This window comes from Mustela lutreola, chromosome 15 (assembly GCF_030435805.1).
Source record: "Mustela lutreola isolate mMusLut2 chromosome 15, mMusLut2.pri, whole genome shotgun sequence".
Classification (NCBI taxonomy): domain Eukaryota; kingdom Metazoa; phylum Chordata; class Mammalia; order Carnivora; family Mustelidae; genus Mustela; species Mustela lutreola.
The window spans coordinates 51,750,321-51,776,012 of record NC_081304.1 but is presented as its reverse complement, the minus strand read 5'-3'; the positions used below and the strand labels follow the sequence as shown (position 1 = coordinate 51,776,012).

The 25,692-nt window shown below is 40.0% G+C and overlaps 1 protein-coding gene across 17 annotated transcripts in view; it reads left to right on the top strand.

Moving 5' to 3' along the window:
* NCOR1 (nuclear receptor corepressor 1) overlaps window positions 1-25,692 on the top strand; it is a 155,942-nt gene that overhangs the window by 6,118 nt on the left and 124,132 nt on the right. For all 17 annotated transcript variants that reach the window (XM_059149934.1, XM_059149946.1, XM_059149943.1 and 14 more), the window contains exon 2: window positions 15,584-15,761. In XM_059149934.1, coding sequence (XP_059005917.1) covers window positions 15,654-15,761 — 108 coding nt within the window. In that variant the 5' untranslated portion in view covers window positions 15,584-15,653. The remainder of the gene's footprint in view (window positions 1-15,583; window positions 15,762-25,692) is intronic.

The following is a 25,692-nucleotide window of genomic DNA, read 5'->3' as shown; positions in this document are numbered from 1 at the left end:
AGGAAGTGTGTAATAGAAATTTGCTAAATGCATAAAAAACCTAAGTGCTAGATTTTTTTTTTTTAAAGATTTTATTTATTTATTTGACAGACAGAGATCACAAGTAGGCAGAGAGGCAGGCAGAGAGACAGGAGGAAGCAGGCTCCCCACTGAGCAGAGAGCCGGATGCGGGGCTCCATCCCTGGACCGTGGGATCATGACCTGAGCCGAAGGCAGAGGCTTTAACCCACTGAGCCATCCAGGCGCCCCTAAGTGCTAGATTGTTGAAGAAGCTGACTGATACACATGTGGGAACTTGGTGAATAGTTTATGTAAATTTAAAGTTAAAAAAAAAATTTACAGCAGGCAGAGTGAGAGGGAGAAGCAGGCTCCCTGATTCCAGACTTGATCCTGGAATCATGACCTGAGCCCAAGGCAGCCACTTAACCAACTGAGCCACCCAGGCTTCCCAGTTTTTTTTTTTTTTTTTTTTTTTTTTTTTTAAAGATTTTATTTATTTATTTGACAGACAGAGATCACAAGTAGGCAGAGAGGCAGGCAGAGAGAGAGGGGGGGAAGCAGGCTCCCTGCTGAGCAGAGAGCCCTATGCGGGACTCCCTGCTGAGCAGAGAGCCCGATGCGGGACTCGATCCCAGGACCCCGAGATCATGACCCGAGCCAAAGGCAGCGGCCTAACCCACTGAGCCACCCAGGCGCCCCCAGGCTTCCCAGTTTATGTAAACTTAAAAACAGATAGAAATTTACCAGCATCAGCGAGAGAAAAAAAAAGTATAATCTGTGAATTATCAAATCATTTAAAAAATATTTTTGTCAGTTTACTGGGATTTTGGGGAGAAAGAGAAAGGATGGGATTGGGTCATCTGACTGTATTTGCAAATAATGGTAGAACAAGCATATGTGTGCATAGATATATATATCTATACACACACACACAGGGAATTTTGGAGTAGTTTCAGTGGTTGGAAAAAATTGTGAATTAGTGAAGTAGCGTTATTGAAGAATACCTTTGAAGGGTTCCCTTTGAAAGAATAGTGCTGATTAGTTTTATATCAAAAATTAAATCTTTAGGCCACCTGGGTGACTCAGTGGGTTAAGCCTCTGTCTTCGGCTCAGGTCATGGTCCCAGGGTCCTGGGATCGAGCCCCACATTGTGCTCTCTGCTCAGCAGAGCCTGCTTTCCTTCCTCTCTCTCTGTCTGCCTCTGCCTACTTGTGATCTCTGTCTGCCAAATAAATAAATAAAATCTTAAAAAAAATTTAAATCTTTAAGTAGACTAGTCAAGAGCAGAGGAAAAGTCAAGATGACCAAGTTATTTTGACTCACCCCACCGTCTACTTGGAGGAATAAAATTTGGGCTGGGCTTTTTGTTTTCATTTTGGTTTTTGTTTGGTTATATATGAATAACCTGATATCAAACCAGAATAAGTTGAGGTTACATTTTTCTAGGAAAATTTGACACTTAGTTTTGCTGTGAGGGTCACCGTTCTGGTTACAGTTTGCCTCTTTCTATTTAACTGACAGACTCTACTTGACATTTTTGTTGTCACAGACCATTCAAAGTCAGAGTATTTGTTTTAGGCAGTTCATTTCTATTGGCACTAGTGTACAGATTTGTATAACTTGGAAGTATTTGTTTTAAATTGTAACCATCATGTCTTTGAACTGTATTACTTTTGATTAGGTCCTTTTAATTCAGTTTTGAATTACAATAACGTTTATGTATTTGGAATGAAACCAAAACTTGTGCTTTCTAGGAGTTACAGCCTAAAATATACACAGTGTAAATATACCAGATGTAGGGAGTATATAGTCCATTAACTCTGTGTGTGTGGGTGCATATATGTTGGGGGAAGAGGGAAAGAGAGGGAAGGAGGGAACGAAACAGAGCAGGAGGGGAAGGGTGGAAGGAAAAGTTGCTGTATATTCACATAGAGCCATTTTAATTGAGTGAAGGAGGTTGTGTTATTTTAGAATCTTTGTTTCATCTATTGTAAGTAATATGTTGTTTTACAGAAGTATATAGAGAAGTTGAAAGTACCACTTCCTAGATACAATCTTTTAAGTGTTGCGTATTCTTTCAGATTTTTTTTTTTGTGTGTGTGTGTAATTTCCTATGTTACAGGATCATAATATATTGTTCTTTCATGTATTCCCGCTAAGTGTTGGAATATTTAGAGCTACTTCTGTCATTAATGGCTGCATAGTATTGTTTATGAAAATACATAAATAATACATGATTTGTTTAATCTATTTATGGCTACTGGTGTTGTTTAGTTTTGTTCTGTTTTGTTTTTCAGAAAAACAAAGCTGAGGTGAATTATTTATGTGTATTTATTTTGTGTACTGGTGCAGGCAACTTTGTAGGGTGGATTCTGGAAGTAGAGTTGCTGTTACCTCCATAGTACAGGTTTGGAAAGATACTGATACAAGTGTATGGGTGTGCCCCAAACCCTGGCCAGTAGTGGATGTTACAAATGAAAAATTTTGAAAATTTAAAGGGTGTGTGGGGGGAGTGATTATAATTGGCTTTTTATCAATTACTACTGACGTTGAAATTTTTTTTTATGAGGGGAATTGTGTTTCTTTTATAATTGCCTCCTTTTGGTTATTTTTCGATGGAGAGTTTTTCAGACTGATTTGAAGAGCTCTCTATATTAAGGCATTCACTTTTTTCAGACATGTGCACAGTCTCCCCCCCTCCCCCAAGCTATTCTTTTGTGTGTTTGTTTTTGAGAGAGAGGGAAAGAGACAGGCAGGGGGAGGGGCAGAGGGACAGAGAATCTGAAGCAGGCTTCATGCCCGAGCCAAAATCAAGAGTTAGGACACTCAACGGACTGAGCCATCCAGGTGCCCCTCCCTTTTGTGTTATTATGTAGTCTGATATACCCAGTCCTGCTCTGTGCTGACTGTGTGACCTTGGGCACATTACCTAACCTCTCTAAGCCTTAGTTTCCTTATTTTTTATTTTTTATTTTTTTTAGATTTTATTTATTTATTTGACAGAGAGAAATTACAAGTACACTGAGAGGCAGGCAGAGAGAGAGAGAAGGAAGCAGGCTCCCTGCTGAGCAGAGAGCCCGATGCGGGACTCGATCCCAGGACCCTGAGATCATGACCTGAGCCGAAGGCAGCGGCTTAACCCACTGAGCCACCCAGGCGCCCCCTTTAGTTTCCTTATTTTTAAAATTATATTATTATTATTATTTTTTAAAGATTTTATTTATCTATTTGACAGATGGAATAGAGAGAGGAAGGAAAGCAGGCGCTCTGCTGAGCCTAGAGCCTGATGCGGGGCTCGATCCCAGGACCCTGGGATCATGACCTGTGCAGAAGGCAGACCCTTAACTGACTGAGCCACCCAGGCGCTCCTAGTTTGTTTATTTTTAGACTGGAGATAATGTAAGATAACATTTAGTACAGAGGCTGACACATAGTAAGTAAATAATAAATGTTAGCTGTCTTCATTAGTAGTCCATGTATGGCTTCTGGGTTTCATGCTCTACTTAGATATGCTAAAATTTAAAATATTCACTTATCAAACTAAAAAAGTAACATGAGGAATATTATTGCACAGTATGCTACTGATTGTTTTAAAGAGGAAAAATAATGTATACATATTTACTTGTATGTTATAGGATATTTCTGAATGAAACTCAAGAAACTGGTAATGTTGGTTGTTGTAAGAACTGAGTCACTGAAGCATGTAAGAAGAGAGGAAGACTTGACCGTATGCCTTTTTGTATTTTTTAGACAAAGAAGTCCCCAGATTTTAATGGAACTTTCATTCTTTTTTCTTTCCTATTTTTTCACTTCTTATTTTTTTGATTCATCTGGAATTTCTTTCTAGGGTAGGAAATGAAGTAGAGAGATTTGGGGAATATACGTGTATATGTTTTCTCCTCCAGGTAGTTAGCCAGTTGTGTGAGCACTGTTCAGTCAGCCTTTGGTCCACTGATTAGATTCGTAACCTTCGTCGTTTACTAAATATGTTCAGAACTGTTTCTATTTATTATGTTCTTGATCTCATATCTTTTAAATTGCTGTTTCATAATTTTATTATTTATTTACTTACTTTTTAAAAAGTTATTTCAGTAAGAGAGAGAGAGTGTGGAGGGTGCATTTGGGGAGTGGGGGAGTAGGCAGAGGAAGAGGGAGAGAGAACTTCAAGCCAAGTACCTACTGAACGTGGAGCCTATCGTGGGGCTTTATCTCACAATGACCTGAGGTGGAACCAAGAGTTGGTTGCTTAACTGACTATGCCACCCAGGTGTCCCAGATTTATAATTTTAAAGCTGATAGGTTCCCTCTTCAATACTCTGTTTTTTTTCCCTTAGCTTTGATAATTCTGGTCCGTGTATTCTCCCAGATGAACTTTTGAATTATTCTGTGATGCTCAGTAAGACATCTTCCTGAGATTTTTATGGGGAATACTGCATATTGACTAGAAATACCAAAAATTTATAGGTTAATTTTGGAAGATTGACTTTATGTACTTCCTCTTCTTTTGTTCAAATAGATTTTTTTATGTTCTTCAGTAGGTTTTCAAACTTTTCAAATAAGTTCTATCCATTTCTTCTTCTTTTTAAAGATTTTATTTATTTATTTAACACAGAGAGAGACAGACAGAGAGCGCGCGAGCCCGCGAGCGCGCGCATGCATAAGCAGGGGGATAAGTAGAGGGAGAGGGAAAAATAGGCCTTCCATTGAGCAGGGAGCCTAACGTGGGGTCAGTCCCAAGACCCTGGGATCATGACCTGAGGTGAAGGCAGATGCTTAGCCAGCTGAGCCACCCGCATGCTGCTCTTACTTCTTTTGTTCAAAATATATGGTAGGGAGTCAAACAGTTTATATTCTGATGGGGGAGGACAGAGTATAATGAAATAAAACAGACAAATCCATTTCAGGTTGAGATTCATTTATAAAGGAGAAAAAAAAGGCTTATGTGGTTGAGAATACCTAATGGGAACCCACTTTATAAGTGGTTGGGAAAGGCCTTTCGGAGATGACATTGGAACTGAAAGGCTAAGTTTGATAAAAAAAAAGGAGTCAGCCACTTGAATGAGTCAGGAAGAGCATTCCAGGCAGAGAGTAAAGAAGGACAAAGTCCTGAGGCAAGTCAGGTCCTGGCGCAGGATGAAGGGACTGGAAGGAAGCTCATGTTGCTGGGACCTACTGAGCAATCTGGAGAGGAAGCAGGCCAGATCAGGTGGGGCCTTGTGGGCTGGAGTGAGAAGTTGGGATTTTATTTAAGGAGTGTGGTGGCCCCCTGGAGAGTCTTAAGCAGAAGAGTGACATGTTCTGATTTATGTTTTAAAGAGATCATACAGCTTTTTGAGTGGAGAGAAGTATTAACGTGGGAGGTCCAGTTAGGGTTCTTTTTTTTTGTAGTAAGAAGTGAGGGTGAGGGTAGTGGAGATGGAGAAGTGTGAGGGGCTTGGGGTGGGTCTGTGGAAGGAAGAACAGGACTTACTATTGGAATGGGTGTTACTGAGAGCTAAGTGCTGTTAGGTGCTGGGGAGGCCATGTGAGCAAAACAGAGTTGGTCCCTGCCCTCATATGCATCTGGTGGCTTTGTTTTTTGTATAGAACTTCAATAAATTTTAAGTCAGTTGCTTTTTTTCTACCTTATTGTGATGTATGCCTTAGAAATAGTCTGTTGAGTAGCCTTGTTTGATTTTGCTTCATAACCTGTAGCAGTCTCTGTTAGTGGGTCAAGGGGGAGACAGCATCATAGGATCTTTAAGAGATCTGTTTTGGAGTTAAAAACAAACCAACCTTGGGGAAGTTACTCAGGCTCTCAAAAGCTGTAATTAGGAATAATAATGGAATTAGTTTTAGGTGAGCTTGCAGGCCAAGCTCTTAATATACTGCCTAGTATGTAATAAAGACTCAGTAAATGGTAATTTTAAAAATTCTTCTTAGTTGTCATCTTGTCTATTAATTCTGCAGTATATTCATTTCTCCCCCCCCCCTTTTTTTAAGATTTTATTTATTTATTTGACAGAGACACAGCGAGAGAGGGAACACAAGCATGGGGAATGGGAGAGGGAGAAGCAGGCTTCCACTTGCGGAGCTCGATCCCAGGATCCTGGAATCATGACCTGAGCTGAAGGCAGATGCTTAATGATTGAGCCATGCAGGCGCCCCAGTATATTCATTTCTTATAGTTGCTGGAATGAATGTTGCTTAGAGAATCGGTTCAGTATAGTGCAGCTGTACCACATAGTTCTCAGTTGCGTTGTTATCTACTACTGCTGTCTTGGGAAATTTTTCTTTTCTCACTTTATATAGGATGAAAGCAGCACCCCCCCCCCCCTGCAAGTTTAGGAGTTATTTGTTGAATGCCCGTATTAGAGTAATCAAATAATTATGCCCTTACTAATGTTTCTTTTAACATCTTACTTGATTGGGGTCAGATAGTTGAACCTGAAAGGCCTTTTTTTCTTTAGCTCTCATTCATCTGTCTTCTAAGTGAGGTGTTCAGAAGAGCCTACAAGTAAAATAAATACTTTGTTAATGGCCTTCCCGCAGAGTAGCTCCTTTGTTTGTTTGTTTGTTTGAGGGACGAATGCCTCAGTTTATTTTACAGGAGAAATTTTAGTTGTGAATAAAACACCTCTCCAACCTCATACAAATTACAGAATCCACTTGATTACTAGGATTTCTGTTCAAGACTGGCCTCTGAGATGGGCTCAGGAGGTCTGCTTTCTTTTTCAAAAAGATTTTATTTAATTGAGAGAGAGAGAGCGGAAGAGAAAGGGAATGAGTGTGGGGGGGTTGGGGTGCAAAGGGAGAGGGAGAAGTAGGCCCCCCGATTGAGCCAGGAGCCTGGGATCATGACCTGAGCTGAAGGCAGATGTTTAACTGACAGAGCCACCCAGGCGCCCCAGGAGGCCCACTTTCTTTAAGTCATGGCCAGTCTGGAGAGCCTTAGGTAGCTGGGCTGTCACAGGGGGTGGCCTTTAGCCTCTCCTTGCTTAAAATACTTTTGGGTTTGGACTAGAGCTGGGCTGCTTTATGAGAATTAGTGTGACCTGATTTGTCTCAGGTTAATAACTAATACTTTGTCACCTGCAGTATCACAGAAGCCATTCTTCTATCCCATACTTTTGTATCAAAAGGTTTTATTCTTTGATCATTTAAAAGAAAATTGAATTGTATATTTTGTAGGGTCCTTTTTTTTTTTTTTTTTTTTTGCTTTGGTAAAACATGGGCTTCTCCTCTGTTGTGACCCTTGGTGTATTCATTCTTGCTTATCTGGAGAGGCATTTGCAGTCCCGCCACAGTGAAGTATATTTTTAGCTATTTTTTCCAAGATAGCTTAGGCCACCTTGAAAACCTGTCCAAGTACATTTTGGTTATGCAAAGATTGTAGGCCAAAAGCCAGGAGTTCCTGGTGAGAGGGAATTGGACTTTTATTTTTGGGGTGGGGAGGGATTTTTTTTGGAATTTTGTTGATGCAAGAGAAGTTTCCTGTTGAGTAAATTGATGTCTGTCTTTTTTACTTTTATAGGGGAAGATTAAAAAAGGAATTTAAGTAGACCAGTTTCATTTTACTATGTTTTATTGCCTGTTTACAAAACAAACGAGACTAGTTTGGGGTTTATTCATAAAATTCAGATGAAATGTGGGGTGGTTGCGTGGCTTAGTTAAGCATATGACTCTTGATTTTGGCTCAGGTCGTGATCTCTGGGTGGTGGAATTGAGCCCCCCTGTGTCAGACCCTGAGCTGAACATGGAGCCTGTTTAAGATTCACTGTCCCTCACCCCTCCCCCCCTTTAAAAAAAATGCCAATGGAATGTGCTCTTCTCACTTATAATGCATCTACTTTTAGTATATTCTCATCCTATGATATTGTTATATAGTTAATGTTATGAGGGGATTGTGCATAAAACTTTGACTAGGTTTCATAAAAATTCACGAATCAGGAATGTAACTAACCCCAAGGTAATGAGTTTTGGTGCTAAGGACTGAATTAGAAATTTTGAAACTACCACTTAAGGTCTCCTTTTCCCCTTCAGCCTTAACGTTAAACTGAATTCTTGTAAAAGAGGTATCTTGGTGAGCCCTGACTGGAGTGAGGGCAGAAGGCAGGACTTGTTTGGGGGGACCGAAGAGGTAGCTTGTAAAGGTCCCCATTCTCATTGAATCGGAGTATTTCTTTTCCATGGGTTTTATACATTTGGCTCCATGTAACATATTTAAAAAGAAAGAGTCTGGTTAAAAAACAAAAACAAGGGATGCCTGGGTGGCTCAGTCGGTTAAGCGGCTGCCTTTGGCTCAGGTCATGATCCGAGGGTCCTGGGATCAAGTTCCTCATCAGGCTCCTTGCTCAGCGGGGAGCCTGCTTCTCTCTCTGCCTCTCTGTCCCTCTGTCTGCCACTCTGCCTGCTTGTGAGCGCTCTTTCTCTCTCTCTCTGACAAATAAATAAAATCTTAAGAAAAAAAAAAAAACCCAAAACAATTATTGCTCTCAACTATTGCTTTGTGTCTTATGGGTAAGTTTTGAGAGGGAAGACATAGTGGTCTCCAGGATGCCCCTCTTGTGGCCAGGAGTAGGGCTTGCTTTGACCCATGTGTGCCAGAGGGGCTAATCTCTGATTTTGCTGATGTTTTCTTGCCAGCTGTGTTGGGCTGATAGTACCTGAACTCTGTTTTATTTTTGAGAAAGTCCAGTTAAACTTCACTAAAATCACATCACAAAACTAGGATATCATGAAGGATTCCTGACAAAAGGGAAACATGGACAAATTGTGCTTGAGTGACACTGAATTAGGTGTTGAACTCAGGATTCATCGTTGCTGAAAATCAGAAGAACACAGACACAAACAACACCAGTATGATGTGGGTGTGTCATCATGTAGACCACTGTTGGAAAAAATTTGGATGACCTTGAGCTAAGATCTTTCCTTTTGCCTCTCCATTCCATTTATAGCTTTATTTACTTAAGATGTCTGTGTTGGGAGGAGAGCTCAGAGATAGATCATGTAAGCATTTCTTTTTTTTTCTTTTCCTTAAGATTTTATTTTTAAGTAATCTCCACATCCAGTGTGGGGCTCAAACTTAGAATCCTGAGATCAGATGGGTCACAAGCTCCACTGACTGAGCCAGCCAGGCGCCCCAGATCAGGGAGACATTTCTTAGGGGTGCAGAGCATAATTACATGCAAAACATTTATGAAATATTTCTGAACACTCACATTGTGAAATACTCTATAGCAATAGAAAGAATGAAGAAGCTCTTTGTAGCCTCATGACAATGATTGCTATATTGAAAAAGATACATTCAGTGATTAAAGCAGGGCTGTAGAACAGTATGTATCTACCGTGCTGCCATATATGTAGGGAGGGATGTGTGTGTGTGTGTGTGTGTGTGTGTGTGTGTAGGATATTTCTAAAGGATACTTTAGAAACTAGTACCTGCGGTTGCCTTCTGGAAGGACAACAGAGCTGGGGGATCAGGGTGAGATTTTCCTTTTTGCCTTCTGTGGGTACTTTTACAAACTCTAAAATCATACACACAATAATACCTATTTCCAAAAACAAAACAAATGCCAACCCCACCAAGAACCTCATGTGTTGGCTCTTCCCCTCCTCCTGGAGCACATGTAGGTACACAGGAGGAGTGTTGTGTAGTTTGAGTGTGCGGTTCTTGCACTGCTGCAGTAAAGACCTTTTGTACAGTGTGTGTGTCCTTAGCGTGTGTACCAAAATTGCTGGATTGTAAAAGGATGGCATTTCAGATCAGTGTGGAAAGGCAGATGTGTTCAGTAAGAGTTTTGTTGGGATACTTAGCTGTCAATTAGTGAAGAAAATACAGCTATATCCCTACCTTACCATTTTTTGGAAAAAAAAAATTTGGTTATTATGGACTAGGTATATGTGTGTGTATACACATACACACACGCATATACATACATACACACACCTTAAAGGAGTACAGAGGGGAAGGTAGAGAATATTTTTTTACTTTGGAGTAGAAAAGGTCTTCAGGTGAAAGAAATCGTGAACTCTGGATGAAAATATTTGTAACATAAAGATAGAAAGGGGATTCATATTCAGAATATTCAGAGGGAGATATTTCGGTTTCAAGACCTGTACCAGCAAAACCACAGGCTGATTTCCCTCTGCCTCTTGTCTGGCCTCTACCCCTCCCACCCCCTTGTTCTCCTCAAGCCACCTCGCTTTGCCTTAGGGCCTGTGTGGTTCCTCTCCAAGGATTGCGCTTGTCTCTTGTTCTCATCTTGCAAGCTTTGGCTCAAAAGTCATCTTAGAATATAATTTGTTATCCAAACTGGGACAGTTTTGAGAAGGAAATGGAGCATAATTAATAACTGCACTGGGACAATAGCTATAAATTGGGTCTGTTTCAGGAAATCAGGGCAAAGGGTCAGCCTAGCTGAGATTGGCTTTCAGTGATCACCCATCAGAAATGTCTCCCTTGGGACGCCTGGGTGGCTCAGTTGGTTAAGCAGCTGCCTTCGGCTCAGGTCATGATCCCAGCGTCCTGGGATCGAGTCCCACATCGGGCTCCTTGCTCGGCAGGGAGCCTGCTTCTCCCTCTGCCTCTGCCTGCCATTCTGTCTGCCTGTGCTCGCTCTCTTTCCCTCTCTCTGACAAATAAATAAAATCTTTAAAAAAAAAAAAAAAAAAAAAAAAGAAATGTCTCCCTTATCCCTTCTCTTCCATCCTGTTTTATTTATAGCCCCTCAGTTCATCATGTTATGTCTTGATTATTGTCTGTGTCACTTCACAATAAGAGGACATGTTGCAGTCGCCATACTGTGCCAGTGTTTAGAACCAGGTTGGTATATAGTAGTGTACTCTTCAATAGATACTTGTTGGGTATGTGACATTTCTGCCTTTGGTCTTAAAGCCTTGTGAAGATATGATAGACATACTGAAAAATTAGATAGAAATGTTATATACAAATCATACTTTTATAAAACAAAATATTCTCATGTTTGTGGACATTTTGTGGCGTACTCTCTATGAAATTTCCCATTACCTAAACATTTAAAAAACAATTTCTAGGGGCACATGGGGGGCTCAGTCAGTTAAGCACCTGCCTTTGGCTCAGGTCATGATCTCAGGTCCTGGGATCAAGTTCCCTGTTGAGCTCTCTGCTCAGCAAGAGTCTGCTTCTCCCTCTCTCACTCCTTTGATGCTCTCCCTCTCTCTCTATTTAAAGATTTAAATAAAATCTTAAAAAAATATAAAGAACGATTTTCTGAGCTGATGTATTGGATGTTTAGGATAGTTCCTTGAGGAACATCTCAGGCATTCATCTTTAGGTATCTCTGTATTGAATAATCAGATGAATTCCTAGAAGTGGAATCGCTGTTGTAGAGGATATGTGTATTTTCAAGGCTCACAGTGTATATTGCTATCCTTCTTTAGAGAGTGATTAGTACCCATTTTACCTATACATCAGTATTCTGTGAAATAGTGCTTTTTTCTCCAAACTGTCACCATTACTAGGTATTATTTTTAAAGTTTTGCCAGTTTGGGAAAAAATATTTATTTATTTATTGTGATTATTGATGAAATTGGTATCATTAATTTTATTTCCTTTGCTAATCCCATATTTCTGTCATGTCTTATATTTCTGTTATGCTCATTTTTTCCCTTATTCATTTGTAAGAAATAGTTTGTTACATCAAAATTTCACTAGTTTTACTTTTTTCTAGTTTTCTTTTTTTCTTAAATATTCTTTTCTTTTTCTTTTTTTTTATTAAGCTCTGCATCCAGTGTGAGGCTTGAACTCATGACCCTGAGATCAAGAGCCACATGCTGTATTGACTAGCCACCCAGGCACCCCTACTTTTTCTAGTTTGTACTTTGCTGTTTTGAGGTATCTTTGCTGTTCAGAAACAATATATATCATATTATATATATAATACATATATACTTTATTTGATAAGATTAAAATATAAGTCTTATTGTTTCTGTTTTTGGGGTTGTGCTTAGGATGTCCTCTCCTTAGTTTATATATGCATTTCCTTTATTTTCCTTTTAAGGATTTTATTTATTTATTCATCAGAAAGATAGAGGAACAAGCAGGGGGAGTGGCCGGCAGAGGAAGAAGCAGGCTCCCCACTGAACAAGAAGCTGGAAGCAGGCTCACTTTCAGGACCCTGGGATCATGACGTGAGCGGAAGGCAGATGCTTAACTGGCTGAGTCACCCAGGTGCCCCTATATGTGTATTTCTTTTAGGCTTTTTGAAAGTACTGTAAATGTTAGAAGCAGACTCTCCATTGAGTAGAGAGCCCAACACAGGGCTTGGTCCCAGGACTCTGGGATCATGACATGAGCCGAAGGAGGATGCTTAGTGACTGAGTCACCCAGGCGCCCCACTACAGTCAATTTTAGACCCTCTTTGTCACCTCAAAAAGAAGCTCCAATACAGTGGAATATTATTCAGCCCTAAAAGGGTAGGTAATTTGTTTGATATATGCTACCACATGGATAAGCCTTGGAGATACTGTGCAAAGTGCAGATATCCAATCAGAGAACATACCGTTTGATTCCACTGCTGTGAGGTCCTTAGAGTAGTCTGGTTCATGGAGACAGAAACTAGAATGGTGGTTAGCAGGGACTGAGGGGAGAGGGACTGGGAGTTAGTGTTCAGTGGATACAGAATTTTGTTGGGGGAGGTGAACAAGTTCTGAACATGGATGGTGGTGGTAGTTGTACAACAATGTGAATGTACTACTGGTGCTACAAAGTTATACACTTAAAATGGCTAAAATGATACATTTTATATATATTATACCAAAGTAGTTGCTGTTCCTCCATTCCCCTCCTGTCGTTCTTAAGTAGCCATTAAGCTACTTTCTGTCGTGTAGATTTGCATCTCCTGTAATTTCAGATGAAAGGAATCACACGAAGCTTGGACTTTTATGATTGGCTTCTTGTAGTTTTGCGTAATGTTTTCAGGGTTTGTCCAAGTTACAGTGTGTATCAGTACTTCATTCTTTTTTGGTGTGATAATATTCTCTTGTGCGGATATACCTGATTTTATTTATCTATTACATGATGTTTGGGTTTTTGCCAAGTTTGTGTAGTTATTTTAGGATTTAACTTGAGCTCTGACGATTCTAAGAAGTAAAAGCCTCCATCTCTATTAGGTGAAGGAGGACTCACTGTAAGACTGTGGAGGTAGTTTAACAGGTATCCAAGGTCAAGGAAAGGAGTTCAGCAGCTTCTCATGGGACTGACCCTGGAGCAAAGACTCAGGAGCCAAGGCAGTTGCTTCTGTGTCTCCTGGGCCAGCAAGGTCTCTTGGCTCCCTTTGTCTCTGCATGTCTGCTCTAGTCTGTGTCTAGACTGGCATTCTCTGCTCCCTCTTCAACCTCTCTGGCAACCCTCCCTCTGCAACCTCACTGTGACTCCTATTCTAGCTAACTTTGCAACTCTGTTCCCTGTAGTTGTGGTTCTCAATTCCACATTCTGGGTGAGGGACCTAAGTGGTACAACCCTTGTACACTAGGAGAGTTCACTTGATAGAAACGTGGTGTCAAAGCTTCACCTTAACTAGGGGCAGATTCTCTAGAAGGAGTGTGTGCATGGACCTGGTGTGACTTGCCTTTCTGGGTCACTAATGCTAGTCAGTCTGAAGATGACTTAGTTCTCTAGGCCAGTGGTCATCAAACTTTTTGGTCTCAAGAATCCTTTATACTCTTGGGGCTCCTGGGTGACTCAGTTGTTAAGTGTCTCCATTCGGCTCAGGTCATGATCCCAGGGTCCTGGGATCAAGCCCCACATCGGGCTCCCCGCTTGGCAGGAGGCCTGCTTCTCCCTCTTCCACTCCCCAAGCTTGTGTTCCCTCTCTCGTTATCTCTCTCTCTGTCAAATAAATAAATAAAATCTTAAAAAAAAAAAAAAAAGAAAGAATCCTTTATACTCTTAAAATTATTTAGGACTCCAAAGAACGTTTGCTTATGTGGGTTCTATATGTTGATATTTACCATATTAGATATTACAGTGGAGATTTTAAAGATCTTATTAATTCATGTGAAAGTAATATAAATGTACCATATGCTACTATAAAAACATTTTTTATGTTAAGTAGCTGTTTTCTGGATTAAAACAAAACTTGAGAAGAGTGGCATTGTTTTACATTTTTATAAACCTCTTTGATACCTGGCTTAAAAAAAGATAGCTTTATTCTCAAATCTGTTCCTGCATTCAGTTTTACAGTATATTGTTTGATTGAAGTTTATGAAGAAATGATCATCTCATACAGATATGTATTTGGAAAAGAGAGGGATATTTTAATAGCCTTTTTAGATAATTGTAGATACTCTTTGATACCACCTCCTAACTGGACAAGTGGCAGTTTTTTAAAGGTTAATTGTTGTGTAGGATCTGAAACCGTATCAATGAATTTTTCATATTCCATCACATTAAACATTTATTGAGTTTATTGTACTTTATTTGTAGTAAAATGTATTGAACTTTAAGTAAATATTACATTCATGAATAATTTTACAACATTCTGTATTGGTCATTTGGAAAATACTGATTCATTGAATTATACAGATATTTCAAATGTTGACATATTTCATAATGTAATATCAAAAACTCACAATTGTTAGTATCACCACTACTCTTGCCAGAGAAGTTTTTTAAATGTGGGGAAGCTGTCAAGCTCATGGAAGCAGATAAGTTTTTCCAAAATTCTGATTTTCACGAATACTGGCAGTTGTTTTCCTTGAAGTGATAAACTCACTTTGTTCTTCCTTGAACACTTTCTTATCCTGAATGTCTTCTTAGGCTGTTATTTTGGGGGCAGAAATATTTAATGACGATAATATTTCCTCTGTGTAAATGCTTGCCTTATAGATACTCTGGAATCTGTTTTTTCCCTAAATTTTTATTTTAATGTTGGCTTTATGCCCAGTGTGGGGCTTGAACTCATGACCCTAAACTCAGGAGTCACACACTTTATCAGCTGAGCCAGCCAGGCACCCCACTCTTGAATCTTTTTTTTTTTTTTTTAAAGATTTTATTTATTTATTTGACAGATCACAAGTAGAGAGGCAGGCAGAGAGAGAGGGGGGAAGCAGGCTCCCTGCAGAGCGGAGAGCCTGATGTGGGGCTTGATCCCAAGACCCCGAGATCATGACCTGAGCCGAAGGCAGAGGCTTAACCCATTGAGCCACCCAGGCGCCCCTGAATCTTTTAAACAGTTGATTTTTTACAACCCCAAATCTTAAAACCATAGATTTTTTTTTCTGTAATAGATCACATTTGATTCTCAGACATTTATCCACAAAAAGGACAGTTTGTTGAGCATTTGGTATGTCCCAGGTACCATGCTGAGATTGTCTATACACCTTTTTACTTACTATAGCTACTGATATTATTGTTTGTGATATATTAAGGAATGTTTTATAAGTCTACCAGGAAAGACCCATTAATGTTTTTCGAACTCCAGTAACTTGTATTAAGTAAATACATGAGAGAAAGCTTTTACTGCTAATTGTGGTTTTATTTATGTAGCTATAGTTATAATTTATTAGAAGTACACCTGGTGCTTTAGTTCTTATCAATTCTATTTTTTCCCATCCTGTTTAGGTGGTTTCCTAGAAACATGATTGTTTGTTGGACTTGATCTCACAGCCTGGTGAGGACTTCTTTACTGATAATGTCAAGTTCAGGTTATCCTCCCAACCAAGGAGCATTCAGCACAGAACAAAGTCGTTATCCTCCCCACTCTGTTCAGTACACCTTTCCCAGCACGCGTCACCAGCAGGTAAGTATCAAACACTATGCAGTTGCGTAAGTTGTGTTTGTGTGTGTTATACTTTTTTTGTTTAATACATTTGTTGGTCAGAAACCAAATATAATTGGTACATCTATGTATTTTAAATGTCAAGAACTGTTCTCAAAGATTGGGAGACCAAGGGTGGGGATTATCTTTTGTCTTAGTATGGTTTTATGCCAGATTTCAGGGGGTGAACGTGTCTGTTTTTGTTTGTAGTAGTTGTTGATAGAAAAATACCAGTTGTCTCGGGTTTCCAGGTTAAGACCTATGTTTATTGCTCCAAGTTCTGGTTGAGAATTAGCCAGATAACTTGGTGTCTCTTGAGTGATGGCCAGGATAGGGCCTATACCTTCTTGAGAGGTTGATGGCAGGAAGATGGAAGAGTTTGTATGCTGATTTACCTTGTGAAAAATAAAATAGGTGAGACTATTAGCTCAGAGTGGGCTAGGGACAGGAGTGTGAGAGGTTTGAAGAAAAAAGGGAAGGGGAAGATAAAATGGTTACCTCAGAAAAAGAAAGCTAATTTACCAATAAAATACTGTTCAGAGACTCCTATGAGTGTGGTCATGATTATGGAGTGAGAGTGGACATTGCTATCTTGTTCCTATTTTGGGAAAAATTCACTTTTCAATGTTAAGTATGTTAGTTTGTGTATTTTTGTAGCTGCCCTTTTCTGCTTAAAGAAGTTGCTTTCTATTGCTGGATTGAGAATTTTTATCATGATCGGGTGTTGGATTTTGGTTGCGTTGTCCTCTCTCCACCCATGTTCTGTCTGAATACTAATTTCCTAGATCATTGTTCCTTCCTCGTTTTTGCCTTTTTAAAATGGACTGTTTTAGTTTATGTATAATAAAATTTTATTTTATGTGTACATTTTGACAGTTCATACACCATAAAACCAGCACCAAAATGAACATGTAGAGTATTTCTGTCACTCCATCCCTTGTACTCCATCTAGGTCAGTCCTCCTACTCTACTTTGCACAAACCTCAGCTCTCAGGAAACCAACTCCTCTGCTTTTTGTCATACCAGATTATTCTTGTTTTGATTATTCTTTTTTTTTTTTTTTTAAGATTTTATTTATTTATTTAACTGACAAGAGATCACAACTGGGCAGAGAGGAGGGGAAACAGCCTCTCCGCTGAGCAGAGAGCCTGATGTGGGGCTTGATCCTAGGACCCTGGGATCATGACCTGACCCAAAGGCAGAGGCTTTAACCCACTGAACCACCCAGGCATCCCCTTTGTTTTGAGTTTTATATGAACTTTTTATTTGTGGCTTCTTTTGCTTCCCCTATCTTTGAGATTTATTCAAGTTCTGGTGCATCTTAGTAATTTATTTTTATTGCTGGATATGGACTTATCACAACTTAACTAGTTCCCTATTCCAGTTTTCAGCTATTATAGATAAAATTATTTAATTAACATGGATCTCTGTTTTATCTGATTATATAAAGAAGTATTGCCTTATTTTCTTAATTGTATTATTGGAGAGCATGCGTTTTTAATTTTTATGAAGTCTGCTTTATTAATTTTTGTCTTTTATGTTTCTTGCTTTTTGTGCATATTTAAGAAGTTTTTGCTAAACTCCAGGTCCCTAAGACTTTCTCCTGTGTTTTCTTGTCTAAGTTTTATAATTCTGGGTCTTACATTTACATCTATCGCCTATTTTGAATTAAATTTTGTTTATGATGTGAGGGGATAATTGAGGTTATTGTTTTGCATACAGCTTTCCAATAGTTCTAGAAACTATTTGTTAAAAAGATTTTTCTTCTTCCTTTTTTTAAAAAATTTTATTTATTTATTTGACACAGAGAGAGACATGTCAAGACAGGGAACACAAGCAGGGGAAGTGGGAGAGGGAAAAGCAGGCTTCCTGCTGAGCAGGGACCCCAATTCGGGGCTTGATCCCAGGACCATGGGATCATGACCTGAGCCAAAGGCAGATGCTTATCAGCTGAGCCACCCAGGTGCCCTTAAAAAGATTCTTCTTTCCACACTGAATTCCTTTTTGCAGATTTTTACTGAAAATCAGTTGACCATATATATGCAAGTCTGTTTCTTTATATAGTTTCCTCTATACTGTTGATGTATTTTGTGTATCTTTACCTCATCGATGTGATTTTCCATGTAAACAAACATGTAGTCCTTTAATAAAGCACTTCATACTCTCTTGATTATTATAGCTTTAGAATAAATTGAACTTGAGTAGTGTGATTCTTTTCTGAATTGTTGTTTTGAATATTCAAGTTCTTAACAATTCTACACTTTATTTTTTTATTTTTTATTTTTTTAAAGATTTTATTTATTTATTTGACAGACAGAGATCACAAGTAGGCAGAGAGGCAGGCAGAGAGAGAGGAGGAAGCAGGCTCCCTGCTGAGCAGAGAGCCCGATGTGGGACTCGATCCCGGGACCCTGAGATCATGACCTGAGCCGAAGGCAGCGGCTTAACCCACTGAGCCACCCAGGCGCCCCTCTCTCTACACTTTAAAATCAGCTTGTCAGTTTCTACAAAAAGGCATATTTATGTTTTTTTTAAAGATGTGTTTATTTTGGGGGGGAGGGGCAGAGGGAGACAGAGAGAGTCAGAAGCAGACTCTGCTCCTGACTCTGAGATCACAACTTGAGCCCAAACCAGGAGTCGATGCTTAACTGAATGCCCCACCTAGGCACCCCTTGCCAGGATTCTGATTGGCTTTGTATTGGGTCTAGAGATAAATTGGGGAGAGAATTGACAACATAACAACCTTAATTTTTCTGGTCCAGGAACGTGGCATAAGTGCATTTATTTTGGTCTTCATTAATTTTTCTCAATAATGTTTTGTAGTTTTTAGTGTGCAGGTCGTGTACATCTTTTGTTGGATTTGTTCGTAAATGTTTCATATTTTTTTAAAAGATTTTGAGAGCAAGATGGGGGAGGGGCAAAGGAAGAAGGAGTAAGAGAAGCAGACTTCCTCCTGAGCAGGGACCCTGATGTTGGGCTTGATCCCAGGACCCCAAGATCATGACCTGAGCTGAAGGCAGATGCTTAACTGACTGAGCCACCACACAGGTGTCCCAATATTTCATATTTTTGATGCAAAAATGTATTATAAATGAATTGATTTTGGAATTTTAATTTTCAGTTCATTGCTACTATGTCTATTCATCTTGTGTCCTGCAACCTTACTTGTTACTTTTAGTTGCTTTTTTATAGATTTCATAAGATTTTTTTTTTTTAATTTTTAATTTGTTTGACAGAGAGAAAGAGACCACAAGTAGGCAGAGAAGCTGGCAGAGAGAGAGGGGGGAAGCAGGCGCCCCGCTGAGCAGAGAGCCCGATGCGGGGCTCGATCCTAGGTCCCCGGATCATGACCTGAGCCCAAGGCAGAGGCTTAACCCACTGAGCCACCCAGGTGCCCTGAGATTTTTTTTTTTTTTTTAAAGATTTTATTTATTTGACAGTGATCACAAGTAGGCAGAGAGGCTGGCAGAGTGGGGAGCGGGAAGCAGGCTCTCTGCCTAGCAGAGAGCACGATGTGGGTGGGGCTCAATCCCAGGACCTTGGGGTCATGACCTGAGCAGAGGCAGTTAAATCAGAGGCTTAAGTTAAGTTAAGGCAGAGGCTTAACCCATTGAGGCACCCAGGTGTCCCTCCATAAGATTTTCTATGTAGATGATCCTGTAATCTGAGAATAAAGAGTTTTGCTTGTACCTTTCCAAACTGCATGTCTTTCTCTTTTCTTCCTTATTGTACTGGCTTTCATTGCTTGTAAAAGTGTTGAAGAGGTGAGAGTTGACATTCTTGACTTATTTCTCATCTTAAGAGGAAGGCATTCAGTTTTTGACCATTAGGAATGTTGTTAACAGCCGATGACTACACTTGTCATGGGAAGCATTGAGTAATGTCTAGAATTGTCAAATCAATATGTTGTACACCCGAAACTAATATAACATTGCATGCTGATTATGCTTCAGTAAAATAAAAAAGAATGTTGTTAGCTTAGGAAGTGTTTCTTCCTCCTATATTTTCTTAAAGAGTTTGTGTAGGATTAGTATTTTTTCTTCCTTAGAAGTTTGATAAAATTTTTCAGTAAAGTCATGAGGGCCTAGAATTTTCTTTGTGTGAAGAATTTAAATTATGAATTCAGTTTCTTTAATAGCTATAATTCAGATTTTTTTTTTCTTGAGTCAGTTTGGGGAAGTTTTGTTCAATATATTAAATTATGTAAGTTGTCATACTATTCCCTTTATCTTGTGTCTTTGAGATCTGTTGTAATATCATTCCTAAGGTTGATAGTGTTTTTCCGTTCCTTTTTTTATTAGTCTAGCTTAGGGGTTCATCAGTTTAATTGATTCTGTTCTGAGAATAACTTTGGTTTCATCCATTTTCACCACTTCTTTTCTGTTTTATTGATTTCTGCTCTTTATTATTTGTTCTTCTCTAAGTGCCTACATATATAACATTTCTGGAATCTTTCACTGCTTTATGTATATTCAAGTTTCCTTTTTTTCAAATTTTTAAAATTTATTTATTTATTTTTAAAAAAGATTTTATTTATTTATTTGACAGACAGAGATCACAAATAGGCAGAGAGACAGGCAGAGAGAGAGAGGGAAGCAGGCTCCCTGCTGAACAGAGAGCCCGATGCGGGACTCGATCCCAGGACCCTGAGATCTTGACCTGAGCTGAAGGTAGCGGCTTAACCCATTGAGCCACCCAGGCGCCCTATTCAAGTTTCCTTTTGATACTACTTTCTTTTTGCCTGAAAAACGTCATTTCTCTTAGGGCATGTCTTTTGGCCGTGTACTGTCACATTTTATTTACCTGAAATAGTTTTCAGCTTGATTTTTTTCTTAAAGATATTATTTATCTATTTGAGAGGGAATGAGAGAGAGAGCATGAGAAGTGGAAGGGCCGGAGGAAGAAGCAGACTCACCACTGGGCAGGGACCCAATGACTCCAGGATCACCACCTGAGCCAGAGGCTTAACCAACTGAGCCATCCAGGTGCTCTTTCAGCTTGATTTTTTTTTTCTAAGATTTTATTTATTTTTTTGAGAGAGAGAGTGCACACAAGCAGGGGGCGGGCAGAGGGAGAATACGACTCCCTGCTGAGCAAGGGACCTGATGGTGGGGGGTCGATCCCAGGACCGAGGGATCATGACCTGAGCCAAAGGCAGGTTCTTAACTAGCAGCCACCCAGGGGTCCCTCAGCTTGTTTTTGTTTTTGTTTTTTTAAATAATTAAATTTTTTAATAAACATATAATGTATTATTATCCTCAGGGGTACAGGTCTGTGAATCGCCAGGTTTACACACCCTCAGCTTGATTTTATTTATTTATTTATTTATTTATGCTTGATCCCCCCCCCCCCTTTTTTTTTTTTTTTTTGAGAGAGAGAGAGAGACGTGTGCAGGAGCATTGGGGGTTGGGGCAGTTGATGAGGGAGAGAGAGAGAATTTTTTTTTTTTTTTTTGACAGAGATCACAAGTAGGCAGAGAGAGGGAAGCAGGCTCCCTGCTGAGCAGAGAGCCTGATGCGGGGCTCCATCCCAGGACCCTGGGATCATGACCTGAGCTGAAGGCAGAGGCTTTAACCCACTGAACCACCCAGGCGCCCCTTCAGCTTGATTTTTAAAGAATAGTTTTACTTGATACAGAATTCTAAGTTATGGCTCAACACCTTAAAAGATGCCGTTTGTTGTATTCTGGCGTGTATGGTTTCTAACCAGTACTTTTAGGTCGTTCTTATCTTTATTTATATGTAAGTATCTTTTCCCCTCTTGGTTACTTTTAAGATTTTTTTCTTTATCACTTGTTTTCAGCAATCTGATTATGATGTGCCTTTGTTGTGCCTTTTTTTTTTTTTAAGATTTTTTTTTTTTAATTTGACAGACGGAGATCACAAGTAGGCAGAGGCAGGTGGGGGCGGGGGAAGCAGGCTCCCTGCTGAGCAGAAAACCCAATGTGGGGCTTGATTCCAGGACCCTGGTATCATGACCTGAGCCGAAGGCAGAGGCTTTAACCCACTGAGCCACCCAGGGGCCCCAGCAGTTAACTCTTGAGGTTTAGTTTTAAACACTTTAAGGGCGAGTCTAGAGAAGTCTTTATTCTAAGTCTTATTTGTCCTCCACATCTAAACTTTTCTCTTCTGGGGTATTTAGTGATTATTTCTTGTATTCACTGAGGTTTCTTCCTGCTGGCTGGAGGAAATTTGAATGAGTTCTGGCCTAGTGTAAGCTCTGGGAATTGTTTTATAGTTTCTCCAAAGTGTTCTTTCTAAGAACAACCAGAGATGTTTAATTTAGGACTGAGCTGTGCTCTCCTATGCACTTGCAGATTGGAATTCAGCCAATGACCTAGGAGAGCCCAAGTTCACATTTCCGGAAATCTTTCTGTATGCGATTCCCTCTGCTCAGAAGGTCTCCAGAGATGCTCTCCTTGTGGCTTTATCAAACTACTATGATTGCTTCTTGAGGGAATAAGAGTACAGGGCGCTGTTCAGATTTCCTTCCCAGGGATGCAGTGTGGATATTGCCTCCAGGCAGAAAGCTTGCAGTGTAGCAGGACTCACCCCTCTTTCTGTGATTTTTCTCAGAGACTGAGACCTGGGCAGCCTGTTTTCCAGGGTCTGAAGATAGTTAACTACATTTTGTCCACTTTTTTAGTCGTTTACTGTGGGAATGTCGTTCTGGACAGTTACATATTCACAGCTGGAACCGGCATGCTCTGGTGTTTGTTTCATTTCACTGCTTACTCTCAATCTGTCTTTCTGGATAGTCCATCATTTAGAGATTCTTTCAAAGAGTCTGTGGTTGGTACATTTTCAGAGTCTTTGAATTCTGAAAAGTTTGTAGTCCTAAAATTTGAGATGGTTTGGTTATTGAATTTGTGGGTTCAAAGTTGTGTCTCTCTCTGAAGTTGTTTTTCTCCGGTCTGTTTCCTTCTGTATAATGTTGTGGATGAGAAGACTGTTTATTATGATCCTTGTTACTTTGTAGGAAACTTGTTTCCTATTTCTTATGACACCTAGTCAAATTTTCTTTTTATCCTTGCTTGTCTGAAATTTTTGTTGTGTCCATCCAGTGTGATGAATTAATTTTTAAACTATCCCCAGCTTTTCTCTTATGCCCTTTTAAATGCAAGGACTTTGTCTTTTCTGACTTCTGAGAAATGCCGTTCTTTCTTAGAATATTGTCTCTTCACCTGTGGGTATGGGAGGTCGTTTCTAATCTAATTTCTGTTGCTCTTTGCTTCGCTGTGTTATAAGAGAAGTCCTGTTTTGTCTTTGTTTTCGCTTCCTCTTCACCTGTTCTGTTCTACTATTGCTTAATTTTATCGATCAACTTTTTGTTTCTTAGAATGTTATTTGGTCCCTTTTTGGGGGGTATAATTTATACTTGTGTCTTTTTAACTTAGTCTTTTATCTGTTTCTTTGGATGTGAATTCTTTTTTGAGTGAGTTAAGGTGCTTTTTAATTTTTATTTTTTTAAATCTTTATTTATTTATTTGACAGACAGAGATCACAAGTAGGCAGAGAGGCAGGCAGAGAGAGAGAGAGGAGGAAGCAGGCTCCCTAGCGAGCAGAGAGCCTGATGTGGGGCTCAATCCCAGGCCCTGAGATCATGACCTGAGCTGAAGGCAAGGCTTAACCCACTGAGCCACCCAGGCACCCCTATGCTGCTTTTTAAAAAGTGGTTCTGACTTGGGGCATCTGGGCCGCTCAGTCCGTTAAGCATCTGCCTTCAGCTCACGTCATCTTGGGGCCCTGGGATTGAGCCCCTTGTCAGGTTCCCTGCTTAGGGGGCAGTCTACCCTCTGCCCTTCCTGGTGCTCAGGCTCTCCCTCTCAAATAAATAAAATATTTAAAAAAAAAAGTGATTCTGAGTTTTCTTTAGTGTTTAGTGTTTCTGGATTATGTTTCCAACTTTGTATCTGATATTTTTTCTTAGACTACATAAAATTATGTTTTACTGTTATCTGGGCTCTCTACCTCTTATCTGTTCCTTGTTTCAGTCTGTACTGCTCAGTTTTATTCTGTTTATGATTAAAAAATTTTTTTGTTGACATACTATTCATATAAAACTCACCATTTTGGGGCGGCTGGGTGGCTCATTTGATTAAGCATCTGCCTTCAGTTTAGGTCATGATCCCAGGGTCCTGGGATTAAGCCCCACAACTGGCTCCCTGCTCGGCAGGAAGCCTTTTTCCCCTCTCTCATTCCCCCTGCTTATGTTTCTTTTCTTGCTGTCTGTCTCTCTGTCAAATAAATAAATAAAATCTTAAAAAAAAAGTCACTATTTTAAAGTACATAATATAATAGCTTCTAGTATATTCACGGTGTTGGGCATCCATTACCATTATCTAATTCCAAAACTTTTTTTTTTTTTTTAAAGATTTTATTTATTTATTTGACAGAGAGAGATCACAAGTAGGCAGAGAGGTGGGCAGAGAGAGAGAGAGAGGAGGAAGCGGACTCCCTGCCGAGCAGAGAGCCCGATGCGGGGCTTGATCCCAGGACCCTGAGATCATGACCCGAGGCGAAGGTAGCGGCTTAACCCACTGAGCCACCCAGGCGCCCCCAAAACTTTTTTTTTTGAAGGATTTTATTGAGTGAGTGAGTGAGAGGAGAGCATATGGAGAGGGAGGGGCAAAGGGAGGCGGGGAAGTATACTCCCCCGCTGAGCAGCGAGCCTGACACAGGGGCTCAGTCCCAGGACCCTGGGATTATGACCTGAACTGAAGGCAGACATTTAACTGACTGAGCCACTCAGGCACCCCTTCCTGAACTTTTCTGTCATCCAAAATAAAACCCATACCTCATACTAGTTAATCCCAATTCTTGTCTTCCCTCCATTCCCTGGCAAAGGCTAATCTACTTTCTGTCTCTGTTGATTTGTTTCTTATAGACATGGTGTATAACTGGAATAATAAGATATGTGGTCTCTTATTTCTCTATTTAGTTAGCATTATGTTTTCTAGGTTCATCTGGGTTCTACCATACTTCATTCCTTGTTAGGATTGACTAACATCCCAGTGTATAGATGCACCACATTTTGTTTATCCATTGTGAGTCACTGGGCATTTGGATTCTTCCTGCTTTTTGACTATTGTGAATAACACTGCTTTGAAAATTTGTATCCCAAGTTTTGTGTGTGAACATATGCTTTTATTTATTTATTTTAAAGATTTTATTTATTTATTTGACAGAGATCACAAGTAGGCAGAGAGGCAGGCAGAGAGAGAGAGAGAGAGAGGAGGAAACAGGCTCCCTGCTGAGCAGAGAGCCTGATGCGGGACTCAATCCCAGGACCCTGAGATCATGACCTGAGCCGAAGGCAGCGGCTTAACCCACTGAGCCACCCAGGCGCCCCGAACATATGCTTTTTTTTTTTTTTCCCCCGAACATATGCTTTTAATTACGTCGTGTGTACACGTATGAGAATTCCTGGGTTATTTGTGGGTTCTAGGTGTAAGTATCTGTTTATGATTGTTAATGTTAATAGGTTTCTTTTGAAAAGAAGCTTTTGTCTTTTCAACAGAAAGTCAAAAGTGTGAGAACATTCAAAACGCCCACCTGGAATGGTGGAGAAACTGTTACATTGAACTAGCAGGTTGAGTCTCTGGATTTCTTTCTCTTCATTTGTAGATATACATGTGTTTTTTTGTTTGTTTTGTTTTTAAGATTTTGTTTATTTGTTTGACAGACAGAGATCACAAGTAGGCAGAGAGGCAGGCACAGAGAGAGGAGGAAGCAGGCCTCCTGCCAAGCAGAGAGCCTGATGCGGGGCTTGATCCCAGGACCCTGAGATCATGACCTGAGCCGAAGGCAGAGAGGCTTAACCCACTGAGCCACCCAAGGCGCCCCCGATATACATGGATTTAACTCAGTGGCTTCTGTGGCCCTTCCTGCTCACCCATTTTGAATTTAAGGTT